Below are 25,255 nucleotides of genomic sequence, written 5' to 3' on the forward strand. Positions count from 1 at the left end.
AGCTGTCAATCAATATGAGAAATAAAACTTTGGCGCGATAGTGCATTTTAGACCGTCTTGTGTATCCGTACTACATCGACTTCTTAAAATATGGCTCGTACAAAGCAAACTGCACGTAAATCTACTGGAGGAAAGGCTCCACGAAAACAACTCGCCACTAAAGCTGCGAGGAAAAGCGCACCAGCTACTGGAGGAGTGAAAAAACCACATCGTTACAGACCTGGTACAGTTGCTCTCAGAGAAATCAGAAGATACCAGAAGTCAACCGAGCTCTTGATCCGCAAGTTGCCTTTCCAGCGTCTTGTGCGAGAAATTGCTCAGGACTTCAAAACAGATCTGCGATTCCAGAGCACAGCCGTTATGGCTCTGCAAGAGGCTTCTGAAGCGTACCTTGTTGGCTTGTTCGAGGATACTAACTTGTGTGCCATTCACGCAAAACGAGTTACAATCATGCCTAAAGACATCCAGTTGGCAAGAAGAATTCGTGGGGAACGTGCCTAAGCATCTTACCAAACAAAAAACGGCTATTTTTATAGCCACACATCCATAAAAAATATTACGGCTAGCTTTTTATATCAAACTTTGTCCTGCTTTCTGTTTAAATTTTATGCTACATAAAAATTTTATGCTACATAAAGTTTGACAATGTTAAAAATATGAAGGGCAAGAAAAGTAAAAGCAAGAAAATAAGAAATTTAAAAACGAAAATACTTAAACTTAGGGAATCTAATCTTAAATTTACTCTTTTTTAACTGTTTAAGTGACTTAAACAAGTTTAACTTTGTACCAAGATAATGTTTTTTTGTAAATGTGTGGCTATAAAAATAGCCGTTTGTTAATGTAATAGCCAGATACACACAAATTATTTTTTTGCGGTCTTCTTTGCTGCCTTTTTGGGAGTCTTTTTGACCTTCTTTGCTGCAGGTTTTTTAGCAACAGGCTTCTTTGTGGGTTTCTTAGCTGCTGGTTTCTTAGCCGAGGCTTTCTTTGTGGCAGGCTTCTTTGCTGCTTTCTTTGGCGTGCTCTTCTTTGCTGGCTTCTTTTTTGGTGTACTTTTCTTTGCAGTAGGCTTCTTTGCCGTTGGCTTTTTTGCTGCGGCCTTTTTCTTAGGTTTTTCTTTTTTTACCTGACCTAGCTTGAATGATCCAGAAGCACCAGTGCCTTTAGTTTGAATCAAATCGCCTGATGTTACTCCTCGTTTAAGAGCCATTTTCAGATGATGATCTGAGTTTTCAGCAACTTTGTAATTTGCATGAATATATTTTGTAATAGCTTGGCGAGATGAACCACCGCGTTCCTTTAGGGTAGCGATAGCAGCCTTGATCATGTCCACATATTTAGGGTGATCAGCTGTCTTCTTTGCAGCAGGTTTCTTCTTGGGTGCGATTTTCTTTGGAGAAGCTGCTTCACTCATTTTTAATGTTTTCTTACAACAATCCAACGATAAACGATGCTTGTTATCACAGTAGAAGTATACTAAACATTACCGTGTAAATGAGATATAATTTAAGACGGTGCGAAGTATGCGGACGTAAAAGTACCACTCCCGGGAATTGATTTGGCGCGAAAACAGAAATGTGTGTTTCTGTGCATCGTATAATGTCCGTTTTGGGTGCCGCGACTATGCGAAAGCATGTTAATTTTTATTTGTAGTACGACGCAATAGTCTGCAAGAGAAGCTGCTGGAGTTTGAGGTCTTCAGCATTACATCTAGTCTGTTAATTTGGGCTTCTTCCGCGCTCGTGTTAGGATTTTCATAAAGCGTTCTTTGGTTTGCGTTGCGTATGTCGGCCTACATCATCGACACGGCCTGTTTCCGGCTATTAGGAGCAATTCATATATTGGGCACTGCGTTTCGACTTTTTTATTAGACCACAGTAAAAAAATTCACTCACAGAAGTCCCTTTCTTTCATGGCTACAAACACGAAGAATTCTGTCGTAAGTAAAACGAATGCGCAAGCCAAAATGACGATGGGGCGAAGTCATAAGCATGGCCCTGTGGCCCAATGGATAAGGCATCTGACTACGAATCAGGGGATTCCAGGTTCGACTCCTGGCAGGGTCGCACTGTCGCATTTCGGCTGCATGGTCTACTGTGTAACGCGCGCGCACGTTCTGGCGTAATGCGTTGATAAACGGAATGTACGCAGACATATTGGAAAGTAATATCACGCACTTAGTATCGTCGCCTTTGTTAGCATTCATGTAAGTTACCATCCACTCGCTACAGTCGCTCTCCATCCTACGGCTAAATCAACAGCCGTGATTTTTACTATGTCGCCGTCCATCCGTACGCGGTGACAGTTGTAAGCTTTACAGTAACGTGACATGCTCCACAAGCAGTTACGGTGTGTGGACGATGCCTATCATGGCAACGCTTGTTCTTTATCGCTTCTCGGCCTAATGGCTAAGATCAAGTGTAGTATCTGTTCTTATCAGTTTAATATCTGGTAGGCCATTCTCTGAATGGTCAGTATATTAATCTGATTTTTGGCCTTGGGTCATGGAGGTGGATTCATTCACGCCGTGACCACGGGTTGCCTTGGTGTTGCACTATTACCGATGGCGGCCCACATAAGCAATAAAAGAATAATAGCAGTCCTCTTTCCGACGGCACTCTGCATAGTCTACGGCGGGAACAAAACGCGTACACTGGGGGAGAATACAGCCTATGCCCCGCGACACGGCAGTTTATAACACACTCAAGCCACAAGCATTAACAAACTTTGAAGGGTACCCTCATGCTACGGTGCAGTTCCAACTCATACTTACCTGACGGGGAAGTAAAGACTGATCAATGAGGGTTTTCTTCCAGAGTGAGGCTCTTGCATTGCACTACGCTTGGGCTGACCTCTGCGATTACTGCAAACGTCAGTAACTCGACCGTACAATTTCTGGTAGTGGGGGCCTGCGTCCGCGCTCGCCCCCTCCTTAAGTCAAAATGAATGAGCTTAGAAAAGTTGCGCGGCCAAATGTCGGTGGTGACTTAAACGCTAAGGTAAAACCTCGCTTGGCTGTTACGAAACGTGATTGCGATATAAGTCCTCGGAAGGCGGCGGAATTTTATTTTATTTGCCATTCCGTCAGGGTTATTGGATGATCGGCAATAGATCGAGTTTGTATGCATTTGAAAGCTCTTTTTTCTCGTACTATCACCTGAAAATGTCGTAGGAAAATGTCATAGGAAACACTTTCAACAACCGCCACGTTCCTTAATTGTTATAACAAGAAATATATCACAGCAAATGAAAATGAAAAGCCTACGACACCGGGAGTTCCCAGGCGGTCCCCCATCCAAGTACTATCCCGGCCCGACGATGCTTAACTTCCGTGATCAGACGAGAACGGGTGTGTTCATCGTGGTATGGCCGTAGACATTAGTAGGTGCAAATACGTGCAATTTATTTTGACGTTGTGATCAAATTTTTTTATTTAATTTCTTTGAGTTACTTAGGACAAGGCGTATGCATGGATTATCTATTAGACTTTAAGGTTATAGTTTTGTGAAAAAAACAATGTTTTTTTAAAGATGTGTGGCTATAAAAATAGCCGTTGTTTTCTGAGTGTAGCGGTTTACTTCTTCTGTCCTTTGTCGTTCTTCTTTGGGAGTAAGACAGCTTGAATGTTTGGCAAAACACCACCAGCTGCAATGGTTACACCGCTCAAAAGTTTGTTTAATTCTTCATCATTACGAATAGCCAATTGTAAATGTCTTGGAATAATCCTAGCTTTTTTGTTGTCTCTTGCTGCGTTACCAGCCAACTCCAATATCTCAGCAGATAAATATTCCAAGACGGCTGCTAAGTAAACTGGTGCTCCAGATCCAATTCGGTTAGCATAGTGCCCTCTACGAAGGAATCTATGCACTCTACCGACTGGAAATTGAAGTCCAGCTCTTGAGGATCTTGTCTTGGCTTTAGCCTTAGCTTTTCCACCTTTTCCACGTCCAGACATAACTGCGATTTGATTTGTAAGTTAATACAAAAACGTACGAATATTTAACGTAAGTGTTAACGAAATAAACTTTACTCGTTTTTTCATCATAAAAATAGGATCGAAATCATGTTTTTTTAACCAATCATAATTAAGTATTAAACAAAAGATTTTTTTTTTAACCAATTAAATTGCGTATCGGCGTTTTCGGATCGAATTCGATCCGATTTTTTTACTTATAAACAAAAAGTTTTGACTTGCAGTTTAATGCTTATTTACAAGTTAAGTAGCAAAAATTTTTAACCATGTCTGACGCAGCAGCTAAAGGAGGAAAACAGGCACCTAAAGTAGCCAAGAAAGGTGAAAAAAGAGCCGGCAAAAAAGGAGGAAAGATTGGTGGAACTGGTGAAAAGAAACGCAAGAGAAAGAGAAAGGAAAGTTATGCTATTTACATCTACAATGTTTTGAAACAAGTTCACCCAGATGTCGGAGTTTCAAGCAAAGCTATGAGCATCATGAACTCATTTGTCAACGACATCTTTGAGCGCATTGCTTCCGAAGCTTCGCGTTTGGCTCTTCAAAACAAAAAGTCGACCATCTCTTCTCGTGAAATTCAAACCGCAGTACGTCTTCTCTTGCCTGGAGAACTTGCAAAACACGCAGTCAGTGAAGGAACAAAAGCCGTCACAAAATACACAAGCAGCAAGTAAACCAACGTCTACCAAACACAAACGGTCTTTTTTAAGACCACACATCTTTAAAAAAACATTTACTTGGCGTCACTACAAGTTAACCGAAGTTAATAAAACTTCTAAATAATGTGCTTAAGAACACTAGCCTACATTTAAAATACTTCCCCATGTGTGTGTGGATTAGCTTCACTTTTCATACGTATTATTAGCTGTACTTGCAGAAAAGACAAGTACATTGATCCATGTTATTGCTTACATTTAACTTAACCCAGCTTTTCACGGAAACACTCCCAGGCAAATTAACCCTACAAAGTATTTCTAAATTTTTTTTGTGTCATATATGACATAGTATCGTATAGCAATAAATGTAACTGTGACAAGACTTTACACATTGTGTAATTTGGAAGCGTGCACAAAGTAATGTTTTAAAAGATTTGTGGCTATAAAAATAGCCGTTTTTGTTGAGCAATGACAACGCTTAACCTCCGAATCCGTAAAGAGTTCTTCCTTGACGTTTTAAGGCATAAACAACATCCATAGCGGTAACGGGTTGCGTTTAGCGTGCTCTGTGTAGGTTACAGCATCACGAATAACATTCTCTAAGAAAACCTTCAGTACACCTCTGGTTTCCTCATAGATAAGGCCAGAGATACGTTTGACACCACCTCGTCGAGCAAGACGCCGAATAGCAGGTTTTGTGATTCCCTGAATGTTATCACGAAGAATTTTTCGGTGACGTTTAGCACCTCCTTTTCCCAATCCTTTACCTCCTTTTCCGCGTCCAGACATATTGATATAGTTGCGTACAGAACGAGTACAAAAACAACGTTTGAGTTAACAGAATTCAGACAGCTTTAAAAAGAGGCCATAAAATTACCTACTGCTCGTGGAAACACCCTAATTAACCAATAGAGTTGCGTCATTACAAAATGTTCCGAACATTTTGTACATTTTTTTAAGTAAAACTGTAGTTTTTTTAAAAATTCGTGGTCTTAATGTTTCAGTAAGGCAATAAATTTGGCATCGTTGGAATTCGCCAAACCTTCTGCTACTTACTAAAAAAAAAAAAAGTCAAAAGCTTTTGTGTATCAGAAGATACAGCCGTTTTCCCGTAGCCAAAAAACACAGATTTTATAAAAATGTTAAAGTAATGAGCGTAATGTCATTATGCAGCCAATCAGAAATTACTTTCTTAGCACCAATCAAATGGTTTGTTTTGAACCTTAGCTGTCAATCAATATGAGAAATAAAACTTTGGCGCGATAGTGCATTTTAGACCGTCTTGTGTATCCGTACTACATCGACTTCTTAAAATATGGCTCGTACAAAGCAAACTGCACGTAAATCTACTGGAGGAAAGGCTCCACGAAAACAACTCGCCACTAAAGCTGCGAGGAAAAGCGCACCAGCTACTGGAGGAGTGAAAAAACCACATCGTTACAGACCTGGTACAGTTGCTCTCAGAGAAATCAGAAGATACCAGAAGTCAACCGAGCTCTTGATCCGCAAGTTGCCTTTCCAGCGTCTTGTGCGAGAAATTGCTCAGGACTTCAAAACAGATCTGCGATTCCAGAGCACAGCCGTTATGGCTCTGCAAGAGGCTTCTGAAGCGTACCTTGTTGGCTTGTTCGAGGATACTAACTTGTGTGCCATTCACGCAAAACGAGTTACAATCATGCCTAAAGACATCCAGTTGGCAAGAAGAATTCGTGGGGAACGTGCCTAAGCATCTTACCAAACAAAAAACGGCTATTTTTATAGCCACACATCCATAAAAAATATTACGGCTAGCTTTTTATATCAAACTTTGTCCTGCTTTCTGTTTAAATTTTATGCTACATAAAAATTTTATGCTACATAAAGTTTGACAATGTTAAAAATATGAAGGGCAAGAAAAGTAAAAGCAAGAAAATAAGAAATTTAAAAACGAAAATACTTAAACTTAGGGAATCTAATCTTAAATTTACTCTTTTTTAACTGTTTAAGTGACTTAAACAAGTTTAACTTTGTACCAAGATAATGTTTTTTTGTAAATGTGTGGCTATAAAAATAGCCGTTTGTTAATGTAATAGCCAGATACACACAAATTATTTTTTTGCGGTCTTCTTTGCTGCCTTTTTGGGAGTCTTTTTGACCTTCTTTGCTGCAGGTTTTTTAGCAACAGGCTTCTTTGTGGGTTTCTTAGCTGCTGGTTTCTTAGCCGAGGCTTTCTTTGTGGCAGGCTTCTTTGCTGCTTTCTTTGGCGTGCTCTTCTTTGCTGGCTTCTTTTTTGGTGTACTTTTCTTTGCAGTAGGCTTCTTTGCCGTTGGCTTTTTTGCTGCGGCCTTTTTCTTAGGTTTTTCTTTTTTTACCTGACCTAGCTTGAATGATCCAGAAGCACCAGTGCCTTTAGTTTGAATCAAATCGCCTGATGTTACTCCTCGTTTAAGAGCCATTTTCAGATGATGATCTGAGTTTTCAGCAACTTTGTAATTTGCATGAATATATTTTGTAATAGCTTGGCGAGATGAACCACCGCGTTCCTTTAGGGTAGCGATAGCAGCCTTGATCATGTCCACATATTTAGGGTGATCAGCTGTCTTCTTTGCAGCAGGTTTCTTCTTGGGTGCGATTTTCTTTGGAGAAGCTGCTTCACTCATTTTTAATGTTTTCTTACAACAATCCAACGATAAACGATGCTTGTTATCACAGTAGAAGTATACTAAACATTACCGTGTAAATGAGATATAATTTAAGACGGTGCGAAGTATGCGGACGTAAAAGTACCACTCCCGGGAATTGATTTGGCGCGAAAACAGAAATGTGTGTTTCTGTACATCGTATAATGTCCGTTTTGGGTGCCGCGACTATGCGAAAGCATGTTAATTTTTATTTGTAGTACGACGCAATAGTCTGCAAGAGAAGCTGCTGGAGTTTGAGGTCTTCAGCATTACATCTAGTCTGTTAATTTGGGCTTCTTCCGCGCTCGTGTTAGGATTTTCATAAAGCGTTCTTTGGTTTGCGTTGCGTATGTCGGCCTACATCATCGACACGGCCTGTTTCCGGCTATTAGGAGCAATTCATATATTGGGCACTGCGTTTCGACTTTTTTATTAGACCACAGTAAAAAAATTCACTCACAGAAGTCCCTTTCTTTCATGGCTACAAACACGAAGAATTCTGTCGTAAGTAAAACGAATGCGCAAGCCAAAATGACGATGGGGCGAAGTCATAAGCATGGCCCTGTGGCCCAATGGATAAGGCATCTGACTACAAATCAGGGGATTCCAGGTTCGACTCCTGGCAGGGTCGCACTGTCGCATTTCGGCTGCATGGTCTACTGTGTAACGCGCGCGCACGTTCTGGCGTAATGCGTTGATAAACGGAATGTACGCAGACATATTGGAAAGTAATATCACGCACTTAGTATCGTCGCCTTTGTTAGCATTCATGTAAGTTACCATCCACTCGCTACAGTCGCTCTCCATCCTACGGCTAAATCAACAGCCGTGATTTTTACTATGTCGCCGTCCATCCGTACGCGGTGACAGTTGTAAGCTTTACAGTAACGTGACATGCTCCACAAGCAGTTACGGTGTGTGGACGATGCCTATCATGGCAACGCTTGTTCTTTATCGCTTCTCGGCCTAATGGCTAAGATCAAGTGTAGTATCTGTTCTTATCAGTTTAATATCTGGTAGGCCATTCTCTGAATGGTCAGTATATTAATCTGATTTTTGGCCTTGGGTCATGGAGGTGGATTCATTCACGCCGTGACCACGGGTTGCCTTGGTGTTGCACTATTACCGATGGCGGCCCACATAAGCAATAAAAGAATAATAGCAGTCCTCTTTCCGACGGCACTCTGCATAGTCTACGGCGGGAACAAAACGCGTACACTGGGGGAGAATACAGCCTATGCCCCGCGACACGGCAGTTTATAACACACTCAAGCCACAAGCATTAACAAACTTTGAAGGGTACCCTCATGCTACGGTGCAGTTCCAACTCATACTTACCTGACGGGGAAGTAAAGACTGATCAATGAGGGTTTTCTTCCAGAGTGAGGCTCTTGCATTGCACTACGCTTGGGCTGACCTCTGCGATTACTGCAAACGTCAGTAACTCGACCGTACAATTTCTGGTAGTGGGGGCCTGCGTCCGCGCTCGCCCCCTCCTTAAGTCAAAATGAATGAGCTTAGAAAAGTTGCGCGGCCAAATGTCGGTGGTGACTTAAACGCTAAGGTAAAACCTCGCTTGGCTGTTACGAAACGTGATTGCGATATAAGTCCTCGGAAGGCGGCGGAATTTTATTTTATTTGCCATTCCGTCAGGGTTATTGGATGATCGGCAATAGATCGAGTTTGTATGCATTTGAAAGCTCTTTTTTCTCGTACTATCACCTGAAAATGTCGTAGGAAAATGTCATAGGAAACACTTTCAACAACCGCCACGTTCCTTAATTGTTATAACAAGAAATATATCACAGCAAATGAAAATGAAAAGCCTACGACACCGGGAGTTCCCAGGCGGTCCCCCATCCAAGTACTATCCCGGCCCGACGATGCTTAACTTCCGTGATCAGACGAGAACGGGTGTGTTCATCGTGGTATGGCCGTAGACATTAGTAGGTGCAAATACGTGCAATTTATTTTGACGTTGTGATCAAATTTTTTTATTTAATTTCATTGAGTTACTTAGGACAAGGCGTATGCATGGATTATCTATTAGACTTTAAGGTTATAGTTTTGTGAAAAAAACAATGTTTTTTTAAAGATGTGTGGCTATAAAAATAGCCGTTGTTTTCTGAGTGTAGCGGTTTACTTCTTCTGTCCTTTGTCGTTCTTCTTTGGGAGTAAGACAGCTTGAATGTTTGGCAAAACACCACCAGCTGCAATGGTTACACCGCTCAAAAGTTTGTTTAATTCTTCATCATTACGAACAGCCAATTGTAAATGTCTTGGAATAATCCTAGCTTTTTTGTTGTCTCTTGCTGCGTTACCAGCCAACTCCAATATCTCAGCAGATAAATATTCCAAGACGGCTGCTAAGTAAACTGGTGCTCCAGATCCAATTCGGTTAGCATAGTGCCCTCTACGAAGGAATCTATGCACTCTACCGACTGGAAATTGAAGTCCAGCTCTTGAGGATCTTGTCTTGGCTTTAGCCTTAGCTTTTCCACCTTTTCCACGTCCAGACATAACTGCGATTTGATTTGTAAGTTAATACAAAAACGTACGAATATTTAACGTAAGTGTTAACGAAATAAACTTTACTCGTTTTTTCATCATAAAAATAGGATCGAAATCATGTTTTTTTAACCAATCATAATTAAGTATTAAACAAAAGATTTTTTTTTTAACCAATTAAATTGCGTATCGGCGTTTTCGGATCGAATTCGATCCGATTTTTTTACTTATAAACAAAAAGTTTTGACTTGCAGTTTAATGCTTATTTACAAGTTAAGTAGCAAAAATTTTTAACCATGTCTGACGCAGCAGCTAAAGGAGGAAAACAGGCACCTAAAGTAGCCAAGAAAGGTGAAAAAAGAGCCGGCAAAAAAGGAGGAAAGATTGGTGGAACTGGTGAAAAGAAACGCAAGAGAAAGAGAAAGGAAAGTTATGCTATTTACATCTACAATGTTTTGAAACAAGTTCACCCAGATGTCGGAGTTTCAAGCAAAGCTATGAGCATCATGAACTCATTTGTCAACGACATCTTTGAGCGCATTGCTTCCGAAGCTTCGCGTTTGGCTCTTCAAAACAAAAAGTCGACCATCTCTTCTCGTGAAATTCAAACCGCAGTACGTCTTCTCTTGCCTGGAGAACTTGCAAAACACGCAGTCAGTGAAGGAACAAAAGCCGTCACAAAATACACAAGCAGCAAGTAAACCAACGTCTACCAAACACAAACGGTCTTTTTTAAGACCACACATCTTTAAAAAAACATTTACTTGGCGTCACTACAAGTTAACCGAAGTTAATAAAACTTCTAAATAATGTGCTTAAGAACACTAGCCTACATTTAAAATACTTCCCCATGTGTGTGTGGATTAGCTTCACTTTTCATACGTATTATTAGCTGTACTTGCAGAAAAGACAAGTACATTGATCCATGTTATTGCTTACATTTAACTTAACCCAGCTTTTCACGGAAACACTCCCAGGCAAATTAACCCTACAAAGTATTTCTAAATTTTTTTTGTGTCATATATGACATAGTATCGTATAGCAATAAATGTAACTGTGACAAGACTTTACACATTGTGTAATTTGGAAGCGTGCACAAAGTAATGTTTTAAAAGATTTGTGGCTATAAAAATAGCCGTTTTTGTTGAGCAATGACAACGCTTAACCTCCGAATCCGTAAAGAGTTCTTCCTTGACGTTTTAAGGCATAAACAACATCCATAGCGGTAACGGTCTTGCGTTTAGCGTGCTCTGTGTAGGTTACAGCATCACGAATAACATTCTCTAAGAAAACCTTCAGTACACCTCTGGTTTCCTCATAGATAAGGCCAGAGATACGTTTGACACCACCTCGTCGAGCAAGACGCCGAATAGCAGGTTTTGTGATTCCCTGAATGTTATCACGAAGAATTTTTCGGTGACGTTTAGCACCTCCTTTTCCCAATCCTTTACCTCCTTTTCCGCGTCCAGACATATTGATATAGTTGCGTACAGAACGAGTACAAAAACAACGTTTGAGTTAACAGAATTCAGACAGCTTTAAAAAGAGGCCATAAAATTACCTACTGCTCGTGGAAACACCCTAATTAACCAATAGAGTTGCGTCATTACAAAATGTTCCGAACATTTTGTACATTTTTTTAAGTAAAACTGTAGTTTTTTTAAAAATTCGTGGTCTTAATGTTTCAGTAAGGCAATAAATTTGGCATCGTTGGAATTCGCCAAACCTTCTGCTACTTACTAAAAAAAAAAAAAGTCAAAAGCTTTTGTGTATCAGAAGATACAGCCGTTTTCCCGTAGCCAAAAAACACAGATTTTATAAAAATGTTAAAGTAATGAGCGTAATGTCATTATGCAGCCAATCAGAAATTACTTTCTTAGCACCAATCAAATGGTTTGTTTTGAACCTTAGCTGTCAATCAATATGAGAAATAAAACTTTGGCGCGATAGTGCATTTTAGACCGTCTTGTGTATCCGTACTACATCGACTTCTTAAAATATGGCTCGTACAAAGCAAACTGCACGTAAATCTACTGGAGGAAAGGCTCCACGAAAACAACTCGCCACTAAAGCTGCGAGGAAAAGCGCACCAGCTACTGGAGGAGTGAAAAAACCACATCGTTACAGACCTGGTACAGTTGCTCTCAGAGAAATCAGAAGATACCAGAAGTCAACCGAGCTCTTGATCCGCAAGTTGCCTTTCCAGCGTCTTGTGCGAGAAATTGCTCAGGACTTCAAAACAGATCTGCGATTCCAGAGCACAGCCGTTATGGCTCTGCAAGAGGCTTCTGAAGCGTACCTTGTTGGCTTGTTCGAGGATACTAACTTGTGTGCCATTCACGCTAAACGAGTTACAATCATGCCTAAAGACATCCAGTTGGCAAGAAGAATTCGTGGGGAACGTGCCTAAGCATCTTACCAAACAAAAAACGGCTATTTTTATAGCCACACATCCATAAAAAATATTACGGCTAGCTTTTTATATCAAACTTTGTCCTGCTTTCTGTTTAAATTTTATGCTACATAAAAATTTTATGCTACATAAAGTTTGACAATGTTAAAAATATGAAGGGCAAGAAAAGTAAAAGCAAGAAAATAAGAAATTTAAAAACGAAAATACTTAAACTTAGGGAATCTAATCTTAAATTTACTCTTTTTTAACTGTTTAAGTGACTTAAACAAGTTTAACTTTGTACCAAGATAATGTTTTTTTGTAAATGTGTGGCTATAAAAATAGCCGTTTGTTAATGTAATAGCCAGATACACACAAATTATTTTTTTGCGGTCTTCTTTGCTGCCTTTTTGGGAGTCTTTTTGACCTTCTTTGCTGCAGGTTTTTTAGCAACAGGCTTCTTTGTGGGTTTCTTAGCTGCTGGTTTCTTAGCCGAGGCTTTCTTTGTGGCAGGCTTCTTTGCTGCTTTCTTTGGCGTGCTCTTCTTTGCTGGCTTCTTTTTTGGTGTACTTTTCTTTGCAGTAGGCTTCTTTGCCGTTGGCTTTTTTGCTGCGGCCTTTTTCTTAGGTTTTTCTTTTTTTACCTGACCTAGCTTGAATGATCCAGAAGCACCAGTGCCTTTAGTTTGAATCAAATCGCCTGATGTTACTCCTCGTTTAAGAGCCATTTTCAGATGATGATCTGAGTTTTCAGCAACTTTGTAATTTGCATGAATATATTTTGTAATAGCTTGGCGAGATGAACCACCGCGTTCCTTTAGGGTAGCGATAGCAGCCTTGATCATGTCCACATATTTAGGGTGATCAGCTGTCTTCTTTGCAGCAGGTTTCTTCTTGGGTGCGATTTTCTTTGGAGAAGCTGCTTCACTCATTTTTAATGTTTTCTTACAACAATCCAACGATAAACGATGCTTGTTATCACAGTAGAAGTATACTAAACATTACCGTGTAAATGAGATATAATTTAAGACGGTGCGAAGTATGCGGACGTAAAAGTACCACTCCCGGGAATTGATTTGGCGCGAAAACAGAAATGTGTGTTTCTGTACATCGTATAATGTCCGTTTTGGGTGCCGCGACTATGCGAAAGCATGTTAATTTTTATTTGTAGTACGACGCAATAGTCTGCAAGAGAAGCTGCTGGAGTTTGAGGTCTTCAGCATTACATCTAGTCTGTTAATTTGGGCTTCTTCCGCGCTCGTGTTAGGATTTTCATAAAGCGTTCTTTGGTTTGCGTTGCGTATGTCGGCCTACATCATCGACACGGCCTGTTTCCGGCTATTAGGAGCAATTCATATATTGGGCACTGCGTTTCGACTTTTTTATTAGACCACAGTAAAAAAATTCACTCACAGAAGTCCCTTTCTTTCATGGCTACAAACACGAAGAATTCTGTCGTAAGTAAAACGAATGCGCAAGCCAAAATGACGATGGGGCGAAGTCATAAGCATGGCCCTGTGGCCCAATGGATAAGGCATCTGACTACAAATCAGGGGATTCCAGGTTCGACTCCTGGCAGGGTCGCACTGTCGCATTTCGGCTGCATGGTCTACTGTGTAACGCGCGCGCACGTTCTGGCGTAATGCGTTGATAAACGGAATGTACGCAGACATATTGGAAAGTAATATCACGCACTTAGTATCGTCGCCTTTGTTAGCATTCATGTAAGTTACCATCCACTCGCTACAGTCGCTCTCCATCCTACGGCTAAATCAACAGCCGTGATTTTCACTATGTCGCCGTCCATCCGTACGCGGTGACAGTTGTAAGCTTTACAGTAACGTGACATGCTCCACAAGCAGTTACGGTGTGTGGACGATGCCTATCATGGCAACGCTTGTTCTTTATCGCTTCTCGGCCTAATGGCTAAGATCAAGTGTAGTATCTGTTCTTATCAGTTTAATATCTGGTAGGCCATTCTCTGAATGGTCAGTATATTAATCTGATTTTTGGCCTTGGGTCATGGAGGTGGATTCATTCACGCCGTGACCACGGGTTGCCTTGGTGTTGCACTATTACCGATGGCGGCCCACATAAGCAATAAAAGAATAATAGCAGTCCTCTTTCCGACGGCACTCTGCATAGTCTACGGCGGGAACAAAACGCGTACACTGGGGGAGAATACAGCCTATGCCCCGCGACACGGCAGTTTATAACACACTCAAGCCACAAGCATTAACAAACTTTGAAGGGTACCCTCATGCTACGGTGCAGTTCCAACTCATACTTACCTGACGGGGAAGTAAAGACTGATCAATGAGGGTTTTCTTCCAGAGTGAGGCTCTTGCATTGCACTACGCTTGGGCTGACCTCTGCGATTACTGCAAACGTCAGTAACTCGACCGTACAATTTCTGGTAGTGGGGGCCTGCGTCCGCGCTCGCCCCCTCCTTAAGTCAAAATGAATGAGCTTAGAAAAGTTGCGCGGCCAAATGTCGGTGGTGACTTAAACGCTAAGGTAAAACCTCGCTTGGCTGTTACGAAACGTGATTGCGATATAAGTCCTCGGAAGGCGGCGGAATTTTATTTTATTTGCCATTCCGTCAGGGTTATTGGATGATCGGCAATAGATCGAGTTTGTATGCATTTGAAAGCTCTTTTTTCTCGTACTATCACCTGAAAATGTCGTAGGAAAATGTCATAGGAAACACTTTCAACAACCGCCACGTTCCTTAATTGTTATAACAAGAAATATATCACAGCAAATGAAAATGAAAAGCCTACGACACCGGGAGTTCCCAGGCGGTCCCCCATCCAAGTACTATCCCGGCCCGACGATGCTTAACTTCCGTGATCAGACGAGAACGGGTGTGTTCATCGTGGTATGGCCGTAGACATTAGTAGGTGCAAATACGTGCAATTTATTTTGACGTTGTGATCAAATTTTTTTATTTAATTTCTTTGAGTTACTTAGGACAAGGCGTATGCATGGATTATCTATTAGACTTTAAGGTTATAGTTTTGTGAAAAAAACAATGTTTTTTTAAAGATGTGTGGCTATAAAAATAGCCGTTGTTTTCTGAGTGTAGCGGTTTACTTCTTCTGTCCTTTGTCGTTCTTCTTTGGGAGTAAGACAGCTTGAATGTTTGGCAAAACACCACCAGCTGCAATGGTTACACCGCTCAAAAGTTTGTTTAATTCTTCATCATTACGAACAGCCAATTGTAAATGTCTTGGAATAATCCTAGCTTTTTTGTTGTCTCTTGCTGCGTTACCAGCCAACTCCAATATCTCAGCAGATAAATATTCCAAGACGGCTGCTAAGTAAACTGGTGCTCCAGATCCAATTCGGTTAGCATAGTGCCCTCTACGAAGGAATCTATGCACTCTACCGACTGGAAATTGAAGTCCAGCTCTTGAGGATCTTGTCTTGGCTTTAGCCTTAGCTTTTCCACCTTTTCCACGTCCAGACATAACTGCGATTTGATTTGTAAGTTAATACAAAAACGTACGAATATTTAACGTAAGTGTTAACGAAATAAACTTTACTCGTTTTTTCATCATAAAAATAGGATCGAAATCATGTTTTTTTAACCAATCATAATTAAGTATTAAACAAAAGATTTTTTTTTTAACCAATTAAATTGCGTATCGGCGTTTTCGGATCGAATTCGATCCGATTTTTTTACTTATAAACAAAAAGTTTTGACTTGCAGTTTAATGCTTATTTACAAGTTAAGTAGCAAAAATTTTTAACCATGTCTGACGCAGCAGCTAAAGGAGGAAAACAGGCACCTAAAGTAGCCAAGAAAGGTGAAAAAAGAGCCGGCAAAAAAGGAGGAAAGATTGGTGGAACTGGTGAAAAGAAACGCAAGAGAAAGAGAAAGGAAAGTTATGCTATTTACATCTACAATGTTTTGAAACAAGTTCACCCAGATGTCGGAGTTTCAAGCAAAGCTATGAGCATCATGAACTCATTTGTCAACGACATCTTTGAGCGCATTGCTTCCGAAGCTTCGCGTTTGGCTCTTCAAAACAAAAAGTCGACCATCTCTTCTCGTGAAATTCAAACCGCAGTACGTCTTCTCTTGCCTGGAGAACTTGCAAAACACGCAGTCAGTGAAGGAACAAAAGCCGTCACAAAATACACAAGCAGCAAGTAAACCAACGTCTACCAAACACAAACGGTCTTTTTTAAGACCACACATCTTTAAAAAAACATTTACTTGGCGTCACTACAAGTTAACCGAAGTTAATAAAACTTCTAAATAATGTGCTTAAGAACACTAGCCTACATTTAAAATACTTCCCCATGTGTGTGTGGATTAGCTTCACTTTTCATACGTATTATTAGCTGTACTTGCAGAAAAGACAAGTACATTGATCCATGTTATTGCTTACATTTAACTTAACCCAGCTTTTCACGGAAACACTCCCAGGCAAATTAACCCTACAAAGTATTTCTAAATTTTTTTTGTGTCATATATGACATAGTATCGTATAGCAATAAATGTAACTGTGACAAGACTTTACACATTGTGTAATTTGGAAGCGTGCACAAAGTAATGTTTTAAAAGATTTGTGGCTATAAAAATAGCCGTTTTTGTTGAGCAATGACAACACTTAACCTCCGAATCCGTAAAGAGTTCTTCCTTGACGTTTTAAGGCATAAACAACATCCATAGCGGTAACGGTCTTGCGTTTAGCGTGCTCTGTGTAGGTTACAGCATCACGAATAACATTCTCTAAGAAAACCTTCAGTACACCTCTGGTTTCCTCATAGATAAGGCCAGAGATACGTTTGACACCACCTCGTCGAGCAAGACGCCGAATAGCAGGTTTTGTGATTCCCTGAATGTTATCACGAAGAATTTTTCGGTGACGTTTAGCACCTCCTTTTCCCAATCCTTTACCTCCTTTTCCGTGTCCAGACATATTGATATAGTTGCGTACAGAACGAGTACAAAAACAACGTTTGAGTTAACAGAATTCAGACAGCTTTAAAAAGAGGCCATAAAATTACCTACTGCTCGTGGAAACACCCTAATTAACCAATAGAGTTGCGTCATTACAAAATGTTCCGAACATTTTGTACATTTTTTTAAGTAAAACTGTAGTTTTTTTAAAAATTCGTGGTCTTAATGTTTCAGTAAGGCAATAAATTTGGCATCGTTGGAATTCGCCAAACCTTCTGCTACTTACTAAAAAAAAAAAAAGTCAAAAGCTTTTGTGTATCAGAAGATACAGCCGTTTTCCCGTAGCCAAAAAACACAGATTTTATAAAAATGTTAAAGTAATGAGCGTAATGTCATTATGCAGCCAATCAGAAATTACTTTCTTAGCACCAATCAAATGGTTTGTTTTGAACCTTAGCTGTCAATCAATATGAGAAATAAAACTTTGGCGCGATAGTGCATTTTAGACCGTCTTGTGTATCCGTACTACATCGACTTCTTAAAATATGGCTCGTACAAAGCAAACTGCACGTAAATCTACTGGAGGAAAGGCTCCACGAAAACAACTCGCCACTAAAGCTGCGAGGAAAAGCGCACCAGCTACTGGAGGAGTGAAAAAACCACATCGTTACAGACCTGGTACAGTTGCTCTCAGAGAAATCAGAAGATACCAGAAGTCAACCGAGCTCTTGATCCGCAAGTTGCCTTTCCAGCGTCTTGTGCGAGAAATTGCTCAGGACTTCAAAACAGATCTGCGATTCCAGAGCACAGCCGTTATGGCTCTGCAAGAGGCTTCTGAAGCGTACCTTGTTGGCTTGTTCGAGGATACTAACTTGTGTGCCATTCACGCAAAACGAGTTACAATCATGCCTAAAGACATCCAGTTGGCAAGAAGAATTCGTGGGGAACGTGCCTAAGCATCTTACCAAACAAAAAACGGCTATTTTTATAGCCACACATCCATAAAAAATATTACGGCTAGCTTTTTATATCAAACTTTGTCCTGCTTTCTGTTTAAATTTTATGCTACATAAAAATTTTATGCTACATAAAGTTTGACAATGTTAAAAATATGAAGGGCAAGAAAAGTAAAAGCAAGAAAATAAGAAATTTAAAAACGAAAATACTTAAACTTAGGGAATCTAATCTTAAATTTACTCTTTTTTAACTGTTTAAGTGACTTAAACAAGTTTAACTTTGTACCAAGATAATGTTTTTTTGTAAATGTGTGGCTATAAAAATAGCCGTTTGTTAATGTAATAGCCAGATACACACAAATTATTTTTTTGCGGTCTTCTTTGCTGCCTTTTTGGGAGTCTTTTTGACCTTCTTTGCTGCAGGTTTTTTAGCAACAGGCTTCTTTGTGGGTTTCTTAGCTGCTGGTTTCTTAGCCGAGGCTTTCTTTGTGGCAGGCTTCTTTGCTGCTTTCTTTGGCGTGCTCTTCTTTGCTGGCTTCTTTTTTGGTGTACTTTTCTTTGCAGTAGGCTTCTTTGCCGTTGGCTTTTTTGCTGCGGCCTTTTTCTTAGGTTTTTCTTTTTTTACCTGACCTAGCTTGAATGATCCAGAAGCACCAGTGCCTTTAGTTTGAATCAAATCGCCTGATGTTACTCCTCGTTTAAGAGCCATTTTCAGATGATGATCTGAGTTTTCAGCAACTTTGTAATTTGCATGAATATATTTTGTAATAGCTTGGCGAGATGAACCACCGCGTTCCTTTAGGGTAGCGATAGCAGCCTTGATCATGTCCACATATTTAGGGTGATCAGCTGTCTTCTTTGCAGCAGGTTTCTTCTTGGGTGCGATTTTCTTTGGAGAAGCTGCTTCACTCATTTTTAATGTTTTCTTACAACAATCCAACGATAAACGATGCTTGTTATCACAGTAGAAGTATACTAAACATTACCGTGTAAATGAGATATAATTTAAGACGGTGCGAAGTATGCGGACGTAAAAGTACCACTCCCGGGAATTGATTTGGCGCGAAAACAGAAATGTGTGTTTCTGTACATCGTATAATGTCCGTTTTGGGTGCCGCGACTATGCGAAAGCATGTTAATTTTTATTTGTAGTACGACGCAATAGTCTGCAAGAGAAGCTGCTGGAGTTTGAGGTCTTCAGCATTACATCTAGTCTGTTAATTTGGGCTTCTTCCGCGCTCGTGTTAGGATTTTCATAAAGCGTTCTTTGGTTTGCGTTGCGTATGTCGGCCTACATCATCGACACGGCCTGTTTCCGGCTATTAGGAGCAATTCATATATTGGGCACTGCGTTTCGACTTTTTTATTAGACCACAGTAAAAAAATTCACTCACAGAAGTCCCTTTCTTTCATGGCTACAAACACGAAGAATTCTGTCGTAAGTAAAACGAATGCGCAAGCCAAAATGACGATGGGGCGAAGTCATAAGCATGGCCCTGTGGCCCAATGGATAAGGCATCTGACTACGAATCAGGGGATTCCAGGTTCGACTCCTGGCAGGGTCGCACTGTCGCATTTCGGCTGCATGGTCTACTGTGTAACGCGCGCGCACGTTCTGGCGTAATGCGTTGATAAACGGAATGTACGCAGACATATTGGAAAGTAATATCACGCACTTAGTATCGTCGCCTTTGTTAGCATTCATGTAAGTTACCATCCACTCGCTACAGTCGCTCTCCATCCTACGGCTAAATCAACAGCCGTGATTTTTACTATGTCGCCGTCCATCCGTACGCGGTGACAGTTGTAAGCTTTACAGTAACGTGACATGCTCCACAAGCAGTTACGGTGTGTGGACGATGCCTATCATGGCAACGCTTGTTCTTTATCGCTTCTCGGCCTAATGGCTAAGATCAAGTGTAGTATCTGTTCTTATCAGTTTAATATCTGGTAGGCCATTCTCTGAATGGTCAGTATATTAATCTGATTTTTGGCCTTGGGTCATGGAGGTGGATTCATTCACGCCGTGACCACGGGTTGCCTTGGTGTTGCACTATTACCGATGGCGGCCCACATAAGCAATAAAAGAATAATAGCAGTCCTCTTTCCGACGGCACTCTGCATAGTCTACGGCGGGAACAAAACGCGTACACTGGGGGAGAATACAGCCTATGCCCCGCGACACGGCAGTTTATAACACACTCAAGCCACAAGCATTAACAAACTTTGAAGGGTACCCTCATGCTACGGTGCAGTTCCAACTCATACTTACCTGACGGGGAAGTAAAGACTGATCAATGAGGGTTTTCTTCCAGAGTGAGGCTCTTGCATTGCACTACGCTTGGGCTGACCTCTGCGATTACTGCAAACGTCAGTAACTCGACCGTACAATTTCTGGTAGTGGGGGCCTGCGTCCGCGCTCGCCCCCTCCTTAAGTCAAAATGAATGAGCTTAGAAAAGTTGCGCGGCCAAATGTCGGTGGTGACTTAAACGCTAAGGTAAAACCTCGCTTGGCTGTTACGAAACGTGATTGCGATATAAGTCCTCGGAAGGCGGCGGAATTTTATTTTATTTGCCATTCCGTCAGGGTTATTGGATGATCGGCAATAGATCGAGTTTGTATGCATTTGAAAGCTCTTTTTTCTCGTACTATCACCTGAAAATGTCGTAGGAAAATGTCATAGGAAACACTTTCAACAACCGCCACGTTCCTTAATTGTTATAACAAGAAATATATCACAGCAAATGAAAATGAAAAGCCTACGACACCGGGAGTTCCCAGGCGGTCCCCCATCCAAGTACTATCCCGGCCCGACGATGCTTAACTTCCGTGATCAGACGAGAACGGGTGTGTTCATCGTGGTATGGCCGTAGACATTAGTAGGTGCAAATACGTGCAATTTATTTTGACGTTGTGATCAAATTTTTTTATTTAATTTCTTTGAGTTACTTAGGACAAGGCGTATGCATGGATTATCTATTAGACTTTAAGGTTATAGTTTTGTGAAAAAAACAATGTTTTTTTAAAGATGTGTGGCTATAAAAATAGCCGTTGTTTTCTGAGTGTAGCGGTTTACTTCTTCTGTCCTTTGTCGTTCTTCTTTGGGAGTAAGACAGCTTGAATGTTTGGCAAAACACCACCAGCTGCAATGGTTACACCGCTCAAAAGTTTGTTTAATTCTTCATCATTACGAACAGCCAATTGTAAATGTCTTGGAATAATCCTAGCTTTTTTGTTGTCTCTTGCTGCGTTACCAGCCAACTCCAATATCTCAGCAGATAAATATTCCAAGACGGCTGCTAAGTAAACTGGTGCTCCAGATCCAATTCGGTTAGCATAGTGCCCTCTACGAAGGAATCTATGCACTCTACCGACTGGAAATTGAAGTCCAGCTCTTGAGGATCTTGTCTTGGCTTTAGCCTTAGCTTTTCCACCTTTTCCACGTCCAGACATAACTGCGATTTGATTTGTAAGTTAATACAAAAACGTACGAATATTTAACGTAAGTGTTAACGAAATAAACTTTACTCGTTTTTTCATCATAAAAATAGGATCGAAATCATGTTTTTTTAACCAATCATAATTAAGTATTAAACAAAAGATTTTTTTTTTAACCAATTAAATTGCGTATCGGCGTTTTCGGATCGAATTCGATCCGATTTTTTTACTTATAAACAAAAAGTTTTGACTTGCAGTTTAATGCTTATTTACAAGTTAAGTAGCAAAAATTTTTAACCATGTCTGACGCAGCAGCTAAAGGAGGAAAACAGGCACCTAAAGTAGCCAAGAAAGGTGAAAAAAGAGCCGGCAAAAAAGGAGGAAAGATTGGTGGAACTGGTGAAAAGAAACGCAAGAGAAAGAGAAAGGAAAGTTATGCTATTTACATCTACAATGTTTTGAAACAAGTTCACCCAGATGTCGGAGTTTCAAGCAAAGCTATGAGCATCATGAACTCATTTGTCAACGACATCTTTGAGCGCATTGCTTCCGAAGCTTCGCGTTTGGCTCTTCAAAACAAAAAGTCGACCATCTCTTCTCGTGAAATTCAAACCGCAGTACGTCTTCTCTTGCCTGGAGAACTTGCAAAACACGCAGTCAGTGAAGGAACAAAAGCCGTCACAAAATACACAAGCAGCAAGTAAACCAACGTCTACCAAACACAAACGGTCTTTTTTAAGACCACACATCTTTAAAAAAACATTTACTTGGCGTCACTACAAGTTAACCGAAGTTAATAAAACTTCTAAATAATGTGCTTAAGAACACTAGCCTACATTTAAAATACTTCCCCATGTGTGTGTGGATTAGCTTCACTTTTCATACGTATTATTAGCTGTACTTGCAGAAAAGACAAGTACATTGATCCATGTTATTGCTTACATTTAACTTAACCCAGCTTTTCACGGAAACACTCCCAGGCAAATTAACCCTACAAAGTATTTCTAAATTTTTTTTGTGTCATATATGACATAGTATCGTATAGCAATAAATGTAACTGTGACAAGACTTTACACATTGTGTAATTTGGAAGCGTGCACAAAGTAATGTTTTAAAAGATTTGTGGCTATAAAAATAGCCGTTTTTGTTGAGCAATGACAACGCTTAACCTCCGAATCCGTAAAGAGTTCTTCCTTGACGTTTTAAGGCATAAACAACATCCATAGCGGTAACGGTCTTGCGTTTAGCGTGCTCTGTGTAGGTTACAGCATCACGAATAACATTCTCTAAGAAAACCTTCAGTACACCTCTGGTTTCCTCATAGATAAGGCCAGAGATACGTTTGACACCACCTCGTCGAGCAAGACGCCGAATAGCAGGTTTTGTGATTCCCTGAATGTTATCACGAAGAATTTTTCGGTGACGTTTAGCACCTCCTTTTCCCAATCCTTTACCTCCTTTTCCGCGTCCAGACATATTGATATAGTTGCGTACAGAACGAGTACAAAAACAACGTTTGAGTTAACAGAATTCAGACAGCTTTAAAAAGAGGCCATAAAATTACCTACTGCTCGTGGAAACACCCTAATTAACCAATAGAGTTGCGTCATTACAAAATGTTCCGAACATTTTGTACATTTTTTTAAGTAAAACTGTAGTTTTTTTAAAAATTCGTGGTCTTAATGTTTCAGTAAGGCAATAAATTTGGCATCGTTGGAATTCGCCAAACCTTCTGCTACTTACTAAAAAAAAAAAAGTCAAAAGCTTTTGTGTATCAGAAGATACAGCCGTTTTCCCGTAGCCAAAAAACACAGATTTTATAAAAATGTTAAAGTAATGAGCGTAATGTCATTATGCAGCCAATCAGAAATTACTTTCTTAGCACCAATCAAATGGTTTGTTTTGAACCTTAGCTGTCAATCAATATGAGAAATAAAACTTTGGCGCGATAGTGCATTTTAGACCGTCTTGTGTATCCGTACTACATCGACTTCTTAAAATATGGCTCGTACAAAGCAAACTGCACGTAAATCTACTGGAGGAAAGGCTCCACGAAAACAACTCGCCACTAAAGCTGCGAGGAAAAGCGCACCAGCTACTGGAGGAGTGAAAAAACCACATCGTTACAGACCTGGTACAGTTGCTCTCAGAGAAATCAGAAGATACCAGAAGTCAACCGAGCTCTTGATCCGCAAGTTGCCTTTCCAGCGTCTTGTGCGAGAAATTGCTCAGGACTTCAAAACAGATCTGCGATTCCAGAGCACAGCCGTTATGGCTCTGCAAGAGGCTTCTGAAGCGTACCTTGTTGGCTTGTTCGAGGATACTAACTTGTGTGCCATTCACGCAAAACGAGTTACAATCATGCCTAAAGACATCCAGTTGGCAAGAAGAATTCGTGGGGAACGTGCCTAAGCATCTTACCAAACAAAAAACGGCTATTTTTATAGCCACACATCCATAAAAAATATTACGGCTAGCTTTTTATATCAAACTTTGTCCTGCTTTCTGTTTAAATTTTATGCTACATAAAAATTTTATGCTACATAAAGTTTGACAATGTTAAAAATATGAAGGGCAAGAAAAGTAAAAGCAAGAAAATAAGAAATTTAAAAACGAAAATACTTAAACTTAGGGAATCTAATCTTAAATTTACTCTTTTTTAACTGTTTAAGTGACTTAAACAAGTTTAACTTTGTACCAAGATAATGTTTTTTTGTAAATGTGTGGCTATAAAAATAGCCGTTTGTTAATGTAATAGCCAGATACACACAAATTATTTTTTTGCGGTCTTCTTTGCTGCCTTTTTGGGAGTCTTTTTGACCTTCTTTGCTGCAGGTTTTTTAGCAACAGGCTTCTTTGTGGGTTTCTTAGCTGCTGGTTTCTTAGCCGAGGCTTTCTTTGTGGCAGGCTTCTTTGCTGCTTTCTTTGGCGTGCTCTTCTTTGCTGGCTTCTTTTTTGGTGTACTTTTCTTTGCAGTAGGCTTCTTTGCCGTTGGCTTTTTTGCTGCGGCCTTTTTCTTAGGTTTTTCTTCTTTTACCTGACCTAGCTTGAATGATCCAGAAGCACCAGTGCCTTTAGTTTGAATCAAATCGCCTGATGTTACTCCTCGTTTAAGAGCCATTTTCAGATGATGATCTGAGTTTTCAGCAACTTTGTAATTTGCATGAATATATTTTGTAATAGCTTGGCGAGATGAACCACCGCGTTCCTTTAGGGTAGCGATAGCAGCCTTGATCATGTCCACATATTTAGGGTGATCAGCTGTCTTCTTTGCAGCAGGTTTCTTCTTGGGTGCGATTTTCTTTGGAGAAGCTGCTTCACTCATTTTTAATGTTTTCTTACAACAATCCAACGATAAACGATGCTTGTTATCACAGTAGAAGTATACTAAACATTACCGTGTAAATGAGATATAATTTAAGACGGTGCGAAGTATGCGGACGTAAAAGTACCACTCCCGGGAATTGATTTGGCGCGAAAACAGAAATGTGTGTTTCTGTACATCGTATAATGTCCGTTTTGGGTGCCGCGACTATGCGAAAGCATGTTAATTTTTATTTGTAGTACGACGCAATAGTCTGCAAGAGAAGCTGCTGGAGTTTGAGGTCTTCAGCATTACATCTAGTCTGTTAATTTGGGCTTCTTCCGCGCTCGTGTTAGGATTTTCATAAAGCGTTCTTTGGTTTGCGTTGCGTATGTCGGCCTACATCATCGACACGGCCTGTTTCCGGCTATTAGGAGCAATTCATATATTGGGCAC

General features: G+C 40.3%; 1 protein-coding gene and 16 non-coding genes across 17 annotated transcripts in view; 12 read left to right on the forward strand and 5 right to left on the reverse strand.

Moving 5' to 3' along the window:
* LOC130657764 (histone H1-delta-like) overlaps positions 1-24,808 on the reverse strand; it is a gene marked incomplete at its 5' end in the record, with an annotated part of 61,044 nt that extends 36,236 nt beyond the window's left edge. Inside the window, one exon of the mRNA XM_057460768.1 lies at positions 24,312-24,808. Within this exon, the coding sequence (XP_057316751.1) occupies positions 24,312-24,808 (497 nt within the window). The remainder of the gene's footprint in view (positions 1-24,311) is intronic.
* Positions 1,994-2,066, forward strand: Trnar-acg (transfer RNA arginine (anticodon ACG)). Its single transcript has one exon. It is a non-coding gene; the product is annotated as a tRNA-Arg (tRNA).
* On the forward strand, positions 2,389-2,580 carry LOC130661256 (U2 spliceosomal RNA). The gene has a single exon (XR_008988450.1). It is a non-coding gene; the product is annotated as a U2 spliceosomal RNA (small nuclear RNA).
* On the forward strand, positions 2,766-2,930 carry LOC130660212 (U1 spliceosomal RNA). Its single transcript, XR_008987412.1, has one exon. It is a non-coding gene; the product is annotated as a U1 spliceosomal RNA (small nuclear RNA).
* LOC130658256 (5S ribosomal RNA) lies at positions 3,259-3,377 on the reverse strand. Its single transcript, XR_008985472.1, has one exon. It is a non-coding gene; the product is annotated as a 5S ribosomal RNA (ribosomal RNA).
* Positions 7,845-7,917, forward strand: Trnac-aca (transfer RNA cysteine (anticodon ACA)). Its single transcript has one exon. It is a non-coding gene; the product is annotated as a tRNA-Cys (tRNA).
* Positions 8,240-8,431, forward strand: LOC130661257 (U2 spliceosomal RNA). Its single transcript, XR_008988451.1, has one exon. It is a non-coding gene; the product is annotated as a U2 spliceosomal RNA (small nuclear RNA).
* LOC130660214 (U1 spliceosomal RNA) lies at positions 8,617-8,781 on the forward strand. The gene has a single exon (XR_008987414.1). It is a non-coding gene; the product is annotated as a U1 spliceosomal RNA (small nuclear RNA).
* Positions 9,110-9,228, reverse strand: LOC130658257 (5S ribosomal RNA). The gene has a single exon (XR_008985473.1). It is a non-coding gene; the product is annotated as a 5S ribosomal RNA (ribosomal RNA).
* Positions 13,697-13,769, forward strand: Trnac-aca (transfer RNA cysteine (anticodon ACA)). The gene has a single exon. It is a non-coding gene; the product is annotated as a tRNA-Cys (tRNA).
* LOC130661259 (U2 spliceosomal RNA) lies at positions 14,092-14,283 on the forward strand. Its single transcript, XR_008988453.1, has one exon. It is a non-coding gene; the product is annotated as a U2 spliceosomal RNA (small nuclear RNA).
* LOC130660215 (U1 spliceosomal RNA) lies at positions 14,469-14,633 on the forward strand. Its single transcript, XR_008987416.1, has one exon. It is a non-coding gene; the product is annotated as a U1 spliceosomal RNA (small nuclear RNA).
* LOC130658258 (5S ribosomal RNA) lies at positions 14,962-15,080 on the reverse strand. The gene has a single exon (XR_008985475.1). It is a non-coding gene; the product is annotated as a 5S ribosomal RNA (ribosomal RNA).
* On the forward strand, positions 19,549-19,621 carry Trnar-acg (transfer RNA arginine (anticodon ACG)). The gene has a single exon. It is a non-coding gene; the product is annotated as a tRNA-Arg (tRNA).
* Positions 19,944-20,135, forward strand: LOC130661260 (U2 spliceosomal RNA). The gene has a single exon (XR_008988454.1). It is a non-coding gene; the product is annotated as a U2 spliceosomal RNA (small nuclear RNA).
* Positions 20,321-20,485, forward strand: LOC130660216 (U1 spliceosomal RNA). The gene has a single exon (XR_008987417.1). It is a non-coding gene; the product is annotated as a U1 spliceosomal RNA (small nuclear RNA).
* On the reverse strand, positions 20,814-20,932 carry LOC130658259 (5S ribosomal RNA). The gene has a single exon (XR_008985476.1). It is a non-coding gene; the product is annotated as a 5S ribosomal RNA (ribosomal RNA).
* Positions 24,809-25,255: the final 447 nt, after the last annotated feature.

The sequence above is a fragment of the Hydractinia symbiolongicarpus genome, chromosome 9, assembly GCF_029227915.1.
Source record: "Hydractinia symbiolongicarpus strain clone_291-10 chromosome 9, HSymV2.1, whole genome shotgun sequence".
NCBI classification, from domain to species: domain Eukaryota; kingdom Metazoa; phylum Cnidaria; class Hydrozoa; order Anthoathecata; family Hydractiniidae; genus Hydractinia; species Hydractinia symbiolongicarpus.